General features: G+C 43.5%; 1 protein-coding gene across 1 annotated transcript in view; it reads left to right on the top strand.

Moving 5' to 3' along the window:
- Positions 1-19,385, top strand: part of LOC121860894 (prolyl 3-hydroxylase OGFOD1-like) — a 47,662-nt gene that overhangs the window by 11,105 nt on the left and 17,172 nt on the right. The window contains exons 2-3 of the mRNA XM_042358256.1: positions 2,049-2,252; positions 10,459-10,618. Coding sequence (XP_042214190.1) covers positions 2,091-2,252; positions 10,459-10,618 — 322 coding nt within the window. The 5' untranslated portion in view covers positions 2,049-2,090. The remainder of the gene's footprint in view (positions 1-2,048; positions 2,253-10,458; positions 10,619-19,385) is intronic.

The following is a 19,385-nucleotide window of genomic DNA, read 5'->3' as shown; positions in this document are numbered from 1 at the left end:
GCTCTTGCCTATCACAGCAAGTTTACACTTGTGTGGGTCTGCTGCATTAGCACATCCCAGCACAGCCAGTCTGTCCTTGACATTCTTAACTCCTGTAAGAGCCTTCTCATCAGCTGTAGTTAGTGTCTTCCTGGGACAATAATGCCTGAACAATGTTGTCCCGTCGGCATTATAAATTTGTTCTGATTTTAGATCTCCATCAGCGATGAACTTGGCAAACTCGTTGATGTGGTTCTCTGCTGCCTAATGATCAGCAGAAGCTTTATCACCACAAATCTTTAAATAATTAATGCCATGCCTCTTCTTAAATTTCTGCAACCAGCCTGCTGAATATTCTCAGTTACCATCAATTTTAAGTTCGTCATGATAAATCTTAGCTTGTTTCATGACCAACATAACGTTAAGCGGCAAAAGCTCACTCAGACGCTGATGAATCCACTCTTTCAAACCGATCAAGATCTTTATTTTTTGCCTTGTGCAATGTTTTTCTATTTTTCATAAGCTTTTGATCATCACTTTCAGCTAAGAACTTTAACAACTTGTCTTTTTATTTCCTCAGGTCATAAATGGTGGTCGTTCTGACTCCAAACTCCTCCGTGAGTCGCCTCACACTTACACCATGGTCAAGTTTTTCCAAAAACTCAACTTTTTGTGCTATGGCTAAGCATAAATGCTTCATTTTTTCTTTTCACTGTTACCCATAGTGGTTCCTACAGGTCTTTTCAACATTTTCAATTGTATATTCATGCAACAAACCACTGAAAAATCACAAAAATCACTGAGTAATGCATGGACATCTGACTGTGATAAGTGCAGAACAACAACTGGCGCCAACAGCCACCACCCTGATCCAATTAGGGTAGATTAGGTCATGCTTGTAAGTCTCTGCGGCGTGTCAGGACCCACTCATCGCACGGGAACTTTAAAAAAGCCCTGTGGAATTATTTTAATTTTTCACTGCAGGTGCTCCAAAAAAAAAGTATGGATTTCCTATGTTTTCGGTTTTTAGTAAATGAGATAGAGGATTCTCAACCTGTATATGTGTTATAGATTGTTTGCAGTTTAATTATGTTGATATTTTGGTAAGAAATTATTTTGGGAAAACAAATAAAACATGAAATTTCCAGAACCATACTTCTCTGTGTTCCTCCTCAGTGAGCTTAAGTTAACATATTGTAGCAGACACTTGTAAACATTATTGTACACCAAGGAGCCCCAGCCTACCCTGAGTGGTCTGAGGGGCCTAATCTTCAGGTGTGGTTGAGGGGCCTAATCTTCAGGTGTGGTTGAGGGGCCTAATCTTCAGGTGTGGTTGAGGGGGGCTAATCTTCAGGTGTGGTTGAGGGGCTAATCTTCAGGTGTGGTTGTGGGATGAGGGGCTAATCTTCAGGTGTGGTTGAGGGGCTAATCTTCAGGTGTGGTTGTGGGGGCTAATCTTCAATTGTGGTTGGGGGCTAATCTTCAGGTGTGGTTAGGGGGCTAATCTTCAGGTGTGGTTGAGGGGGCTAATCTTCAGGTGTGTGGCTGAGGGGGGCTAATCTTCAGGTGTGGTTGAGGGGCTAATCTTCAGGTGTGGTTGTGGGACTAATCTTCAATTGTGGTTGAGGGGGCTAATCTTTCAGGTGTGGTTGAGGGGCTAATCTTCAGGTGTTGCTGTTGAGGGGGGCTAATCTTCAGGTGTGGTTGATGGGGGCTAATCTTCAGGTGTGGTTTGAGGACTAATCTTCAGGTGTGGGTTGAGGGGCTAATCTTCAGGTGTGGTTTCAGGTGTTGTTGAGGGCTAATTTCAGGTGTGGTTGAGGGGCTAATCTTCAGGTGTGGTTGATGGGGGCTAATCTTCAGGGGTGGTTAAGGGGGCTAATCTTCAGGTGTGGTTGAGGGGGCTAATCTTCAATTGTGGTTGAGGGGGCTAATCTTCAGGGGTGGTTAAGGGGGCTAATCTTCAGGTGTGGTTGAGGGGGCTAATCTTTAGGTGTGGTTGAGGGGGCTAATCTTCAGGTGTGGTTGATGGTGTAGATTACATAACTGACTGTAATGTTATCTTACAGGAGGATGAACTGTACTCATGGATCAACCCCACCTACCTGGATATGGACGTCCAGAGAGAAATACGCCACAAGTTTCGTACAGACTCGGAGGTTGAACTTGAGTCGTTCCTCGCTGAAAATAAATACCAAGAACTGGCAGAGGCACTCAAAAGTAGTGATTTAATATGGCAGTGTACTGGTCCTGCCAACAAGCAGAACTTTGAGGTACTGTACTGTACTGTCTCTTAAGACATTTGTTATTGAGAAAAACATCTGGAATTTATTTTTGTATTGTATGTTATATTTTTTATTTATTTATTTTTTTAATAAGTTGGAAAAATTGTTTTACCAAGTTTATTTATCAGTAAGTCACCATTTCCTTCTCTCTAAGCAGTCCAACCTTATTCTCTCAAGGTGTTTGTATTCGGTGTGTGTGTGTACACAGGGTGGTGTATTACGTCTAGTGTGGCAGCATTATGTTAGTGTTAGGGTGCAAGTGTTAAGGTGCAAGCAACTTGCGTAAGTCTTCCCCTGCCAGTACACAGCCTCCTCACCATCAAGACTCCTGCTGTGCCTCCTCGTGGCAACACACGGTAACTGGGTGCCTCACGGCCTCAGGAGAGAACCAGTAGGGAATCTCGGAGTAGCAGTGGGCACCAGAGGGATGGTGCATAGGCCCACAGGCATGTGGACACGTTCTGGACCCTACCAACCACCGCCCCGCTGCCCTGTGGATTAACCTTGGTAGGTATAAGGCTATGGGAGTAAACCCAAAACAAAAAATCTGCGGTTAAGCCTCGCACCAGGCAGACACGTCTACAGAGCTCCAACAAGACCCCAACAGCAAAATAAGCGGATGAGGTGACCACCATGGGAACCCAACGAAAACACTGGCGGATGAAGGCGATGCCTGATGGACATGCTACTACAGTGAAACCCAACAAACTGGGCTATCGGCAGTCCATTGCAACTCTCCCTCTCCCCAGTTGTTGCAACACTTGCACCACTGGATCGGGTAAAAGGAGAGCCAAGATGTGTGGTTGCAGCCTGCACTCCTGCCTCACCACATAAATCAACTCACGTGCAGTCATCATCCAGCTCATCATACCTCTCATCATCATCAAAACCCCTATACCCCCATAAGTCCTTTGGCGACGGACGAGTGGCGACAGGCAGAGATGGCTGCTGGGAGTATCTAGTCACAACTCTGCACATGGGCGGCACAGATAAGATGGTCGTTTATGCAGTGGGATCTAGGCAACATTGCAATCCGGTCTTGTCTGTGCGACTGAGCAGCCTTCTCCAGCAACCATTCCGCTCACCCCACATGGGGAGGGGGCTAGAAAAGGTGTCCTTAACATAGACTGCCTAAAGAACCAGCCTGACTGGGCAACCACACCAAGGTAGGTCAACCTAATGCGGTCGAAAACAATCAAAATCACAGATCAAAACAAAAACAAATTGTACAACCTCTTATGGTCGCTGCATGGAATGTCAGAACCCTTCTGAATACTGGCATAAATGAGCGTCCTGAAAGAAGAACTGCCCTTGTGGCAAAAGAGCTGGCAAGGTATAACATCATCATAGCAGCCATTAGTGAGTCCCAGCTCCCAGATGAGGGCCAACTCACAGAACGGGGGTCTGGCTAAACCTTCTTCTGGAAGGGTATGCCTGCTGCGGAGAGAAACCGCATTTATGGAGGTGGCTTCGCCAATCCATCCTAAGGCAACAAGCCTCCAGAAGAAGTTTTAACACCAAGTGACTGGAGGATCAAGTAGCAAAACATGCTTTTAGTGAGCAGCTCGACGATGGGCTCATAAACAACACAACAATAAACAAACTAAATCCGAATGCTGAATGGGTTATCCTCGACGCTGTCATCATAAAAACCGGCAACGAGACCCTCGGCCAGATAAAAAACAAAACAAAAACACCAGGATTGGTTTGATGAAAACGACCTGGAAATCGAAGTACTCGTCAATAGTAAACGCGCTGCACTCACTGACTGGCAGAGGAAAAATAACAAAGCCTCAGGGCCTGATGGAATCCCAGTCAAGGTGTATAAAGCAGAAGGACCTCTGCTTACCAGCCGTTTCCACTCTCTCCTGGAGAATATATGGGAAATTGAGGAAATGCCCCAAGCACTTAAAGACGCTTCCATCGTCAATATTTATAAGAACAAGGGAGACCGGTCAGACTGTGGCAACTACCGTGGGATCTCGCTGCTCTCTGTAGCTGGCAAGATTATCGCCCTAGTCCTCCTAAACAAACTTCTTCCTGAGGCAGAAAACTTCCTCCCAGAATCTCAATATGGCTTTAGACCATCACGTGGCACCACTGATATGACCTATGCTGCCTGCCAGGTACAGGAAAAGTGCAGAGAACAGCTCCGTGACCTGTACATTGCTTTCATTGACCTAACCAAGGCCTTCAACTTGTTCAACTGGGAAGCCCTCTTGCAGACTCTCGTATTGGCTGCCCACCAAAATTCATTGCCGTTGTGAGGTACAGTACTTCGATGATGGCATAAACGGCAGTGTCTTGCACAACGGCACCCAGTCTGAGTTCTTCCCCATCCAAACGGGGGTTAAACAAGGATGTGTGCTGGCACCAACTCTCCTTTCCATTTTCTTGGCTGCCTTCCTTACTAGTTTTGCCAGCTGGGTCAACATCCAGCACTGGATGAAGGATCTTTTCAACATAGACGACTCCAGGCAGGAACAAAGGTGTCAGCAGCTTCCATGACTGAACTTCAGTATGCAGACGACCTCACCCTTGTTGCTCACACTGAATGCAACCTACAGGAGATCCTGAACACCTACACGGATGTTTATGCACACTTCGGCCTTGAGGTGAATGTATGTAAGACTCAGATTCTCTTTCAGCCAGCCCCTGGTTCAGCCACACCTCCACCATCCATCCAGCTTAATGGTATTACCCTCTCTAATGTTACCCACTTTTGGTATCTCGGCTCCCACCTGTCCACCACCGCGGACATTGATAAAGAGATTCAACATCGGATCAGATGTGCATCTCAAGCCTTTGGCAGACTCACTACCTGTGTCTTCAACTATTGGGAGCTGAAATTATTTACAAAGTTGCATTTATATCGAGCAGTGATTCTCCCCACCCTGCTATTTGGCAGTGAGACATGGATCACATACAGGAGGCATCTCAAGGCACTTGAAAACTTTCACCAACGTAGTCTACGTTCTATCTTCCGAGTTCTCTGGGAAGACAAGAGAACAAATGCCAGTATTCTCATCGACACCAACTGTAGGAGCATCGAGGCTACCATTATCCATGAACAACTACGCTAGACTGGCCATGTTACCCGCATGGACGACAGTAGACTGCTAAAGCTGCTACTTTATGGTCACCTAATGAATATTAATTGTAACGCTGGTGGGCAACTGAAAAGATATAAGGATAGTCTTAAGACAATCCTGAAAAAGTGCCAAATCGACCCCCTCACCTGGTAGACGATCACTTCACACCGTAACGCTTGGAGGAGCATCACATGAGAAGGTGTCAATACTTTTGAATTAGCCTGACTGCATAACGAGGCAGATAAGCGCCAGAACCTAAAAGACACTGCCGCCGCCCCTCCCACACAAAATGTAATCCCCCACATGTGCAACATCTGTGGATGACCCTGCTGGTCCCATATCGGCCTCTTTAGTCACCGCAAAACTCACCAACCTAGGTGACATCCTTAATAACTCATATCATTGTATCATACTTGGATGACCATTATACTCGATACCGAGTGACAGCAAAGTAGTAGTAGTAGTAGTAGTGTGTGTGTGTATATAGTATTTGTGGCTGTTGTGTGGGTGTGAGAGAGTGAAAGGAGAGAGAGATTTTATTGCTGGAGGAGGCGCTGTCTTGAAGGACTACAGCACGTTGAAAACTCAAGAACACGTCTTCTTTGTGAACAATGTCAGAGGAGGTATGCGTGTGAGGCTGTATCTCCACCCCCAAACCTAGACTATGCACGCCCTGTTTGTAATAAGCAGTGTGCGTCAATTATTGGACTCTACAGCCCTCGTAGAACTTGCCACTAAACCAGAAGAGGAAGTCATCATCAGACACTATGGACTACCATAAGCAGCAGTGTGTGAGTGTGTGTGTGGCTTCTATGTCATGTATTTCACCCTGTATAGTATCACTGTGGCTGCTCCAAGACCACTCTGGGGGTTATCATTAAACCCCCCCCCCTCCCCAACTGCCTTATTTACACTTTGTTGTAGTTGATTTATTTTTTACTGATGATGTTGACAGTCCTGTGTAGATCAGTTTGTCACCAACACCTCATTGATGCAACACATGTAGAAATTTAACATCCAAGATTATTACTTGTTGTCCATGTTTGGTTTTCTCTTGTGGTCTTTAGGTGCAAATTGCATCATTAAACACTCTTGTGTTGGGGCGACCCCTCCTCAGCGTATCTCACTGAGAGCACCTCTCCCGTAAACAAAACGCTGGAACCGTGGACCGGCCTTGTCAACCACCTAAGCTCTTCCCACTGGCCTTGTGGGATGGCTGATGCATCTCTAAGGGTGCAATTTGGTTCTGGATCGCTATACCCAAGGTTTATTAAATGGAAAAACCGTTTCTGTACCGCCACAACCCGCACCTAAAGACTGCGAAGGGGTGAGATTACTGACCGTGGCCAGGAGTACCAGAGAGTTGACCCTCTCTCTTGGACTCTTTTCTTGTTATAAAAAAGTTAATTTCTTTACACATGTTTTTTCTTTTGTGTAAACCCCAACATATTTCTGCTCATTTCATTTACCTCTCGAAGTCTTCCACTCTAAAATGTCCCTCTTGTGCAGGGGAGGTGTTGTGGTGGCTCCTCAAAGCAGTTCAGACAGGAGTTAGAGCAGGTTCACTTAGGTACAGTGTTGTACTGTACAGTACCTGTCTATGACATATACAGTAATGTCTCCGTTAGCTGGAATCCCTCAAACCTGGAACTCTCCGATAGCCGGAATTGAAATTTTCTTGGAAAATCGTTCCCAAAGCCGGAATTTTACATAAAATTTCAGCTTTGGAATGATTTTCCGAGGGGCACATTTTCCGGGAAATTTCTGAGAAAATTTCCTAGGAATCTGGAAAATTCCGGGGATGGGGGAGTTTTTTCCGGGCTGCTATTGTGTGTTTTTTTGGGTGGTGCTGCCACCTGTTGAGTCAAGATAGTGGCCTCTACCTCTACTGGGGGTCCTACTGGTGCTGGTCGGGGTGGGACAGACCCACCTAAGAGGCCAAATAAGGAAAAGGAGAAGCGGGACTATCATAAGGGAGTTAAGTTTGCCAAGTACTCAATGCAGGATAAGCAGTGTGTGATTAAATTACTCGAGGAAGGCCTAAAAATTAGCTTCCGGAAAGCACAATGAGGTCAATAAAGGCAGAATTTGTATCATTTGGTGTTTATAAATGGGAAAATCAGGGGTTGGTGTAGAGTGGCCAGTCTATATTGTTATTTTTCCCATTAGTTTATGTATTTGCATTTGGCAAATTTGAATTTGACACAAATTCTCCAGTCTATATTACTCGCGAAATACAAGATCTTGCTGTATTTATTAAGTGATGATAAATACACAATTGTACTGTACTAATTGTTACGACCATGTCGTATTTTTCTATTTTTTTATATATAACATGCTTCCATGTTGTTCCATATTATTCCTGTAATGATGTGTTATATTTACTATTATATAATCTAGTCACCTTACCCTGTGCTGTTAAGGTTTTAACTGTTATTATTTGTTCAAGCCCATCTTATTTCTTCATTTAGTATTGTAACAAGCATTCTTTGTTTCTCTAACGACCATCTGCATCGTTAAACGACCCATGTTTCACCGGCTGGTCGCATTGGCAGGAAACAACCCTATATATAGTACTCCACCAGCAGACAGAGTTCAGTCCAGTCCTTCTTGTCATTCAGTTCACATTCTTTTGAGTAACACTTGTCACCTGTTACTTATACTTCATTTTATTTCTGTGTTGTTCCTGTCGCCACCAATGTGGTATATCTATGTGAGTACCTATTTATGTCTCTATTTATGTCCATCAGTATTTGCTTAGTTACATTTAAGTAATTTAGTGTTGTTTCACGTTAGTTAATTTCAGTGTTAGTTATTTTATATGTTTATGCAGTGTTAACGTAATCCAATGCTTTATTTTTATTCTTTTGGTGTTTTGATGTTTAGTATCATTTGTGTCTTAAAGGTTTCGTTAGTGAATCAATTTGTTGTGACAGCCTACGAGGCTCTTTATTGTGTTAATATTTAATTTACTTAAATTCTGAAAGGTTTACTTTATTTATTTTTATTCCCTTTTAATTTACTTAACTTTTTTTTGTTTGGTTACGCCTAGAACCTGGATATTAAAGTAAATTAAGAGATGGCATAACATAATTTACTAAGTGTTGAAGACAGACATTATGGTAAGCCAATCAGCTGTTTGCTCTTTGTAAACAAATGACTCATGGTGTTCAGTGTGGGATTCTTTTTTTCAGGAAAGTTGATTCTTTTAGTATAATATTATATCAGCCTGGCACCAAATGATCCTAAATTATATGAGAATTGTGGTGAAATTACTTAAAGAAGTGTTAAAGGAATCTTGTGGGAGAGAGGGGGAGGGAGCCACCCACCCATGCTACCCTCTCTCCTCCCAGTAAACATACAATATGCTCCTACACTTATTTGTTCTTATTTTTATCTTTATTCATTAGACAAATTCTGTGGTTACTTACATATAACACTTTACAGTAAATAACAATCATCTCGGTGACAATCAAACTTACATGTCTGATTTTCAACCCAGAGAGTTCTGTTTCATATTATTTTTATTGTTGATGTAATATTCTTTTAATAATCTTGTTATACACTTAAAGACCTTAGTTGTTGAAGTACAGTAATAACATAACAACAACTGATGTCTTTAAACAGTTCAGGTAAGCAGTGTTATCTCCAACCCCCCATATACAGTAATATCTCAATTAACCAGAATCCCTCAAACCCGGAAATCTCAGATAGCCGGAATTGAAATTTGCCCGGAAAACCATTCCAATACCTGGAATTTTCCAAAGATTTCTGGCTTTAGGAACCATTTTTCCGAGGTTGAAAATTTAGAGAATTTTCTGAAAATGTCTTGAATAAAGATGAAAGTTAAAGTATTTTTGGGGGGGACGGGGGGCTGACCTGACTCAGTGTCAGGTGGAGGTAGGGTAGGAGATTAGTGGTCTCATATTACTGACCTCCTGATGGAATGTCAGGTCACCCTTTCTTGGGTGGGGGATTAGTGTGTCTCATGACATGAAGATGTCTTGAATGAACACAAAAGCTAAAGTATTTTTAGAGAGATTGTGGTAAGTATAAGTATAAATGAGCAAAGTTGTATCTCTTCAACATCACATTACACAACATTTTAAAATATGGAGTGAGAAAGCAGAAAGGTGTGGGTGATTAAAGAGATGGAGTGGAAAGGAGTGGTAACATGCACCAGTGTTGCCAAGCGATAAGAACAGAACCCTGTGGGACACCACTACTGGTAGAGAAAGAGCGAGAGATCGATCCCTCGACAACAACTGCCATGGATCGGTTCTCAAGGAAGCTAGAGATTAGAAAACAAAGTGGGGGAGAGAAACCAAAAGAGGGAAGTTTAGAAAGCAAAGACTTGTGCCATACCCTGTCAAATGCTTTGGAAATGTCGAGGGTCACGACGAAAGTTTCCCCATAATCCCTAAAAGAGGATGACCAAAGATGGGTGCAATAGGAGAGCAGATCGCCAGTAGATCTCGCCTGGCGAAAGCCATACTGGTGATCTAACAAAAGAGAAAGGCGTTCAAGGTGACGGAGAAAATGGGAGTTCAGGATAGTTTCGAAAATCTTAGAGAGGGATGAAATTAGGGCAATGGGGCGATAGTTAGAGGGATTAGAATGGTCACCCTTCTTCGGGATGGACTGAACCAAGGCATGTTTTACTTCAGTAACAAAGTCTGGTACTTTTTACAACTCTGTATACGAGGCAGCTGGGCTGGTGAATTGGCTATACAGTTATAGCCCAGCACCTCCACACACATACACATCCATGATCTTCATTTTCTTATTTTATAATTTTATATTATATTTGCTTTATTTCTAAAACACATCGTTTATATAGTGCGGAATAAGTTTCTTAAAAGTCCATTTTTCTGAGATGAATTTGTGAGGGCAGCCTGTAGGATTGTAGGATTTATTGGGGGATCCTAAGAGTGATGTTCAACTAACCATAAAACTGTTTATGTGGCCCCTCTCAATGCTCATGGGTGTCAGATAACTGGGATTCTACTGTACAGTATTGTATTTACTACAGCATTTTCATGTATTTATTACTGCCTGTACAGTGTATTTCAGAACTGTTAAATATTATATTCTTTTTACAGGTACTGAAACTTGATAAGGTACCAGATATAATCAATAGCTGCCTAAATTTCTTGAGGTCAGAAGCTGTCTTCTTAGTAGTCTCCCAGCTGACTGGACTTAAGCTTCATAAACTTGCTCCCCCAGACTCTGAACCAGACTCAGATGAAGAGGATGGTAAAGGTTAGTAATGACTATGAGTAATAAAGTCAGTTTGTCTCCCCTTATCAGAGTAACAACCTCACAATCACTTACTGTACAGGAAGGTTTACAATACAAGTGATGATATGTTCAGTCTCAATATTGTCACTCATTTTGTTTTAGTTCACCTCAATGCTGTGTTTTGTGAGAATAACTCTGTGTTGTGTGTGGTGTTAGTTCACCTCAATGCTGTGTTTTGTGAGAATAACTCTGTGTTGTGTGTGGTGTTAGTTCACCTCAATGCTGTGTTTTGTGAGAATAACTCTGTGTTGTGTGTGGTGTTAGTTCAACTCAATGCTGTGTTTTGTGAGAATAACTCTGTGTTGTGTGTGGTGTTAGTTCAACTCAATGCTGTGTTTTGTGAGAATAACTCTGTGTTGTGTGTGGTGTTAGTTCACCTCAATGCTGTGTTTTGTGAGAATAACTCTGTGTTGTGTGTGGTGTTAGTTCACCTCAATGCTGTGTTTTGTGAGAATAACTCTGTGTTGTGTGTGGTTTTAGTTAACCTCAATGCTGTGTTTTGTGAGAATAACTCTGTGTTGTGTTTGGTTTTCTATTAGATTAACCATCCTGTATTCACACCGTCTACCAGCACCTTGATTACAACATAAACTTATTCTAAGAGAAGGAGGTTTGCGATGAATATAGATATTACCATTCAACACAGAGAGATCATTATGTTCTCTAACATCACCAATCGCTGCCTCACCCAGCCCTAGTAAATGTAAGCAGTGTTTCAAGCACTCTGCTACACCTCCACCCATGCCACTGTGATCAGACTGGCTCTGTTGACAGCTCCAAAGTGTGTGGCATACTCCCTCCACCAGGCAGCACAGTAGTGTCAGGCTGTCACTTGGAGCATTATACATCCAGCCCTCTACCCTGGCCTGTGTATCAGCCTTAACATATTCCTGTGAAGACACCATTAACTAATTTACCCTTTATGCCCCCTTGAAGTATCACATCATAAAGTATCACACCCTAAAGTATCACACCCTAAAGTATCACCCCCCATAAGTATCACACCCCTGAAGTATCACATCATGAAGTATCACCACCTGAAGTATCACCCCCTCAAGTGCTGTGTTTTGTGAGAATAACTCTGTGTTGTGTGTGGTTTTAGTTAACCTCAATGCTGTGTTTTGTGAGAATAACTCTGTGTTGTGTTTGGTTTTCTATTAGATTAACCATCCTGTATTCACACCGTCTACCAGCACCTTGATTACAACATAAACTTATTCTAAGAGAAGGAGGTTTGCGATGAATATAGATATTACCATTCAACACAGAGAGATCATTATGTTCTCTAACATCACCAATCGCTGCCTCACCCAGCCCTAGTAAATGTAAGCAGTGTTTCAAGCACTCTGCTACACCTCCACCCATGCCACTGTGATCAGACTGGCTCTGTTGACAGCTCCAAAGTGTGTGGCATACTCCCTCCACCAGGCAGCACAGTAGTGTCAGGCTGTCACTTGGAGCATTATACATCCAGCCCTCTACCCTGGCCTGTGTATCAGCCTTAACATATTCCTGTGAAGACACCATTAACTAATTTACCCTTTATGCCCCCTTGAAGTATCACATCATAAAGTATCACACCCTAAAGTATCACACCCTAAAGTATCACCCCCCATAAGTATCACACCCCTGAAGTATCACATCATGAAGTATCACCACCTGAAGTATCACCCCCTCAAGTATCACCCCCCATAAGTATCACACCCTGAAGTATCACCCCCCATAAGTATCACCCCCCCATAAGTATCACACCCTGAAGTATCACCCCATAAAGAATGACCCCCTCACCCCTAGTATCACACCTGAAGTGTCTCACCCTGAGTATCACCTGAAGCATCACGCCCTAGTATCACCCTAAATTATCACCATAGTATCACCCTAGTATCAAACCTAAAGTATCACCCCTGATATCACCGTGGTAACATACCCTAATTATACCCCCTAGTATCACCTCCTGAAGTATCACCTAGTATCACCGTGAAGTATCACACCCTAGTATCACACCTAGTATCACACCCTGAATTATCACACCCTAGTATCACCCCTGAAAGTATCACCCCTGATATCACACCTGAGTATCACACCTGAAGTATCACACCCTGAAGTATCACACCCCAAGTATCACACCCTGAAGTATCACACCCCTATCAGTATCACCCCTGAGTATCACACCCTGTATCACAGTATATCACCCTGAATCACACCCTGAGTATCACACCCTGAAGTATCACACCCTGAAAGTACTCACCCCTGAAGTGTGAATCACTCCCTGAAGTATCACACCCTGAAGTGATCACACCCTGAAGTATCAAACCCTGTATCACACACACCCTGAAGTATCACACCTGAAGTATCACCCTAAGTATCACAGAGTATCACTGAAGTATCACCCCTACACACCCTGAAGTATCATCGTATCACCCCTGAAGTATCACCCCTGAAGTATCACCCCTGAAGTATCACAAAGTATCACCCACACCTGAAGTATCACAGTATCTTATCAACCTGAAAGTATCACACCCTGGTATCACCCCAGTATCACACCTGAAGTATCACACCCTGAAGTATCACACCTGAAGCATCACACCTGTATCAGTATCACTCAAAGTCTAAAGTATCACCCTGTATCAAACCTAAAGTGTCACCCACACTGTATCACCCCTGAAGTATCACACCCTGAAGTATCACCTAAGCATCACCCCTGAAGTATCACACCCTGAAGTGTCTCACCCTGAATTCAACATCACACCTGAAGTATCACCCCTGAAGTATCACACACCCCTGAAGTATCACCCCTGAAGTATCACACCCTGAAGTATCACACTTGACCTTGCAGAAGTATCACATTTTGCAGTATCACTCCCTGAAGTATCACCCCTGAAGTATCACACCTGAAGTATCACCCTAAATATCAGTCACACCCTGAAGTGTCTCACCCTGAAGTATCACACTCTGAAGCATCACACCCTGAAGTATCACACCTCTAGTATCACCCTAGTATCACACCCTGAAGTGAAGTCTGAAGTATCACACCGAAGTATCATAAGTATCACACCCTATCAAGTATCACACCCTGAAGTATCACACCCTGAAGTATCAAACCTTAAAGTATCCACTGAAGTATCACCCTGAAATATCACACCTGAAGTATCACACACCCTGAAGTATCACCTCACACCCTGAAGTTATCACACCCTGAAGTAGCACACCCTGATATCACACCTGAAGTATCACAATCACAAGTATCACACCCTCTGAAGCATCACACCTGAAGAAGTATCACACCCTGAAGTATCACAGTATCACCCCTGAAGTATCACACCCTGGTATCACCCTGAAGTATCACCCCTGAAGAAGTATCACACCCTGAAGTGTCACCCTGAAGTATCACACCCTGAAGTATCACACCTGAAGTATCACACCCTGAAGTATCACACCTGAAGTATCACCCCTGAAGTATCAGTATCACACCCTGAGTATATCATACACCTGAAGTATCACACCCTGAAGTATCACACCCTAAACACCTATCACACTCCTGAAGTATCACACCCTGAAGTATCACACCCACGAATCACACACAATTTGAATCACACCAGTATCACACCCCTGTATCACAATTGAAGTATCACACCCCTGAAGTATCACCCCCTCACAACTTATCACACCCCCTAGGTATCACACCCATCGAAGTATCACACCCCTGAAGTATCACACCTGAAGTATCAATCCCTGAAGTATCACACACCCTGAAGTATCACACCCTGAAGCCACACCCTAAAGTGTCACACACACCCTGAAGTATCACCCTGAAGTATCACACCCCTGAAGTATCACACTCTGAAGTATCACACCCTGAAGTATCACACCCCTGAAGTATCACCCCCGAAGTATCACAATCACACCCACACCTGAAGCATCACACCCCAGTATCACACCCACCAAGAAGTATCACACCCTGTTACCACACCCGAAGTATCAATCACACCCTAAAGCCAACCAAGTATCACACCCTGAATCACACCTAAAGTATCACACCCCTGAAGTATTACACACTGAAGTATCACACCCTAAGTATCACACCCTCCACACCCTGAAGTATCACACTGAAGTATACACCCTGAAGTTATCACACCCCTGAAGTATCACCCCTGAAGCACACCCTGAAGTATCACACCCCTGAAGTATCACCTATCACCCCTGAAGTGAAGTATCACACACAAGTATCACCCTGAAGTACCCTGAGTATCACACCCTGAAGTATCTGAAGTGATATCACCCTCTGAAGTATCACACCTGAAGTATCACCCCTGAAGTATCACACCCTGAAGTATCACACCCTGGTATCAGAAGTATCACCCCTGAATTACATGAAGTATTCACCCTCTGAAGTATCACACCCTAAGTATCACCCTAGTATCACCCCTGAAGTATCACACCCTGAAGTATCACACACCCCCTGAAGTATCACACCCTAAGTACACACCCTGAAGTATCACACTGAAGTATCACCCCTGAAGTATTACACCCCTGAAGTATCACACCCCTGAAGTATTACACTCTGAAGTATCACACCCTGATATCACACCCTGAAGTATCACACCCTGAAGTATCACACCCCTTAAGTATTTATCCACCTAAGTATCACACCCTGAAGTATCACACCCTGTATTACACCCCTGAAGTATCACACCTATTACACCTGAAGTATCCACCCTGAAGTATCACACCCCTGAATGCACTGAAGTATCATCACCCCCTGAAGTTTGACATGAAGCACCCCTGAATTGTTCGTCTGAAGTATCACACCCCTGAAGTATTATCATGGTCATGGCCTCTTTATGGTCTCATGGTCATGGCCTCATTCATGGTCATGTTCCATGGTCATGGCCTCATTCGTGGTCATGTTCAAGGCCTCGTTCATGGTCTTGTTCTAGACCTCGTTCATTGTCTTGTTCTAGACCTCGTTCATGGTCATGGCCTCATTTATGGTCTTGTTCATGGTAATGGCCTCATTCATGGTCTTGTTCTAGACCTCGTTCATTGTCATGTTCAAGACCTCGTTCATGGTCTTGTTCAAGGCCTCGTTCATGGTCTTGTTCAAGGCCTCGTTCATGGTCATGGCCTCATTCGTGGTCATGTTCGTTATCTTCGTTCATAGTCTTGTCTGGCTGGCCCTGTTCATGGTCCTGTTCAGTCTGTCTATGGTCTTGTTCAAGACCCTCGTTCATGGTCTGTTCAAGGCCTCGTTCATGGTCTTGTTCAAGGCCCTTGTTCATGGTCTTGTTCAAGGCCCGTTCTATGGTCTTGTTCAAGGCCCTTGTTCATGGTCTTGTTCAGCACTGTTCATGGTCTGTTCTGCTGGCCTCATTCATGGTCTTGTTCAAGACCTCGTTCATGGTCTTGTTCAAGACCTCGTTCATGGTCTTGTTCATGGCTTCATTCATGGTCTTGTTGAAGGCCTCGTTCATGGTCTTGTTCAAGACCTCGTTCATGGTCTTGTTCAAGACCTCGTTCATGGTCTTGTTGAAGGCCTCGTTCATGGTCTTGTTCAAGACCTCGTTCATGGTCTTGTTCATGGCCTCGTTCATGGTCTTGTTGAAGGCCTCGTTCATGGTCTTGTTCAAGACCTCGTTCATGGTCTTGTTCAAGGCCCTCACTCATGGTCTTGTTCAAGGCCCTGCTCTTGGTCTTGTTGAAGGCCCTCGCTCATGGTCTTGTTGAAGGCCTCGTTTATGTATCGCGTTCAAGACTCCTTTTATGGTCTTGTTCTTGCCAGCCTTGTCTGTAAGCGGCCCTGTTCAAGTGTCTTGTTCAAGGCCCTGTTCATGGTCTTGTTCAAGGCCCGTTCATGGTCTTGTTCCAAGACCCTCGTTCATATATCTGTTGAAGGCCTCGTTCATGGTCTTGTTCAAGACCTCGTTCATGGTCTTGTTCATGGCTTCGTTCATGGTCTTGTTGAAGGCCTCGTTCATGGTCTTGTTCAAGACCTCGTTCATGGTCTTGTTCAAGGCCTCGTTCATGGTCTTGTTCAAGACCTCGTTCATGGTCTTGTTGAAGGCCTCGTTCATGGTCTTGTTCAAGGCCTCGTTCATGGTCTTGTTGAAGACCTCGTTCATGGTCTTGTTCAAGGCCTCATTCATGGTCTTGTTCAAGACCTCGTTCATGGTCTTGTTCAAGACCTCGTTCATGGTCTTGTTCATGGCTTCATTCATGGTCTTGTTGAAGGCCTCGTTCATGGTCTTGTTCAAGACTCCGTTCATGGTCTTGTCTTCAAGGCCTTGTTCATGGTCTTGTTCTGGGCGTCTTCGTCTATGGTCTTATTCAAGACCTCATTCGTCATCTGTCTAAGACCCGTTCTGCGGTCTGTCTACACCACCATATCTTGTTCCAAGACCTGTTCATGGTCTTGTTCAAGGCCCTGTTCATGGTCTTGTTCAAGGCCTCGTTCATGGTCTTATTCAAGACCTCATTCGTCATCTTGTTCAAGACCTCGTTCATGGTCTTGTTCAAGGCCTCGTTCATGGTCTTGTTCAAGGCCTCGTTCATGGTCTTATTCAAGGCCTCGTTCATGGTCTTATTCAAGGCCTCATTCATGGCCTCGTTCATGGTCTTGTTCAAGGCCTCATTCATGGTCTTGTTCAAGGCCTCGTTCATGGCCTCATTCATGGTCTTGTTCAAGGCCTCGTTCATGGCCTCATTCATGGTCATGTTCATGGCCTCATTCATGGTCATGGCCTCATTCTTGTTCGTGGCCTCGTTCATGGCCTCATTCTTGTTCGTGGCCTTGTTCATGGCCTCATATTTTACTTTAATGTGACTTATTGGTAGATTTTCTAGTGTAAGGTGACTTGGGTCGAAGATTCCCTGGTTGACAGACAGTTGCCGGATCAGGTTTCACATTTTGATTCAAGAGGTTAAAGATCAACGAGCTGTATTAAACAGCACTGTGCTGTACTGTACTGTACTGTGCTATGCTGTGCTGTGATGTACTGTACTGTGATGTGCTGTACTGTACTGTGATGTACTATACTGTGCTGTACTGTGATGTACTGTGCTCTGCTGTACTGTGATGTGCTGTGATGTAATGTACTGTGCTGTACTGTGATGTACTGTGCTGTACTGTACTGTACAGTGATGTACTATACTGTGCTGTGCTGTACTGTACTGTGATGTACTGTACTGTACTGTACTGTGATGTACTATACTGTGCTGTACTGTGCTGTGCTGTGATGTACTGTACTGTGCTGTACTGTGATGTACTGTGCTGTACTGTGCTGTGCTGTGATGTACTGTGCTCTGCTGTACTGTGATGTGCTGTGATGTAATGTACTGTGCTGTACTGTGATGTACTGTACTGTACTGTACTGTACTGTGATGTACTATACTGTGCTGTACTGTGATGTACTGTGCTCTGCTGTACTGTGATGTGCTGTGATGTAATGTACTGTGCTGTACTGTGATGTACTGTGCTGTACTCTACTGTACAGTGATGTACTATACTGTGCTGTACTGTACTTTGATGTACTGTGCTGTACTGTACTTTACTGTGCTGCACTGTGCTGTACTGTGCTGTACTGTACAGTGCTGTACTGTACTGTGATGTACTGAATTGTACTGCACTGTACTGTGCTTTACTGTACTGTACTGTATTGTACTGTGCTGTACTGTATTGTACTGTGCTGTACTGTACTGTACTGTACTGAATTGTACTGTACTGTACTGAATTGTACTGCACTGTACTGTGCTGTATTGTACTGTGCTGTCTTGTACTGTACTTTACTGTACTGTGCTGCACTGTACTGTGCTGTAATGTACTGTACTGTACTGCACTGTGCTGTACTGTACTGCACTGTGCTGTACTGTAATGTGCTTTACTGTACTGTATTATACTGTGATGTGCTGTATTCTACTGTGCTGTACTCTGCTGTACTGCACTATACTGCACTGTACTTTACTTTACTGTACTATACTGCACTGTATTATAATGAACTATACTACACTGTCATGTGCAGCTCTGTACTATACTGTACTGTACAGCACTGTACTATACTGTACTGCACTGTACTATACTACTATACTGTACTGCACAGCACTGTACTATACTTTACTGTACAGCACTGTACTATATTGTACTGTACAGCACTGTACTGTACTGTACTGAACATCATTGTACAGTACTGTACTATACTATACTATACTGTACAGCACTGTACTGTACAGTACTGTACTGTACTATACTATACTATACTGTATAGCATTGAATTGAATTAAATTCAATTGAAACAGTTTATTTAGCCAGAAAAACACAGATACAGAGTGAATAATAATAACAACATTAACATGGCTGAGCCAGTTGAGAACCTGAGCTCTCTTTGAGGCACCTGATATATACTATACATTTATCTCAAGGAAGTATTATGTAACATTTAGTATCATCTGGAATAGTACAATAGCATGGTGGTAATAAGAACATGTTATCACGGTTATCACCTCAATATTTACTATTTTATATATACAGTAAAACCTCGATTAACCGACCACATATGGGGGGGAAGGGGCCGACGGATAATCCAAAAGGTCGGTTAATAGTACATAAAGTCTACGGAAATAAAACATACATTTTCAAGGTACCTTTCTCTAACCTACCTCATTTAAGCCCTCTATTCATTTTTGTTCATTTGCCATTCATATTTCAATAGAATTTGCTTTAAAACATTAACCACTT

Source organism: Homarus americanus, unplaced genomic scaffold (assembly GCF_018991925.1).
Source record: "Homarus americanus isolate GMGI-L3 unplaced genomic scaffold, GMGI_Hamer_2.0 scaffold52806, whole genome shotgun sequence".
Classification (NCBI taxonomy): Eukaryota; Metazoa; Arthropoda; class Malacostraca; order Decapoda; family Nephropidae; genus Homarus; species Homarus americanus.
The sequence above is the reverse complement of the archived record's forward strand: the minus strand, read 5'-3'. Positions and strand labels throughout refer to the sequence as shown.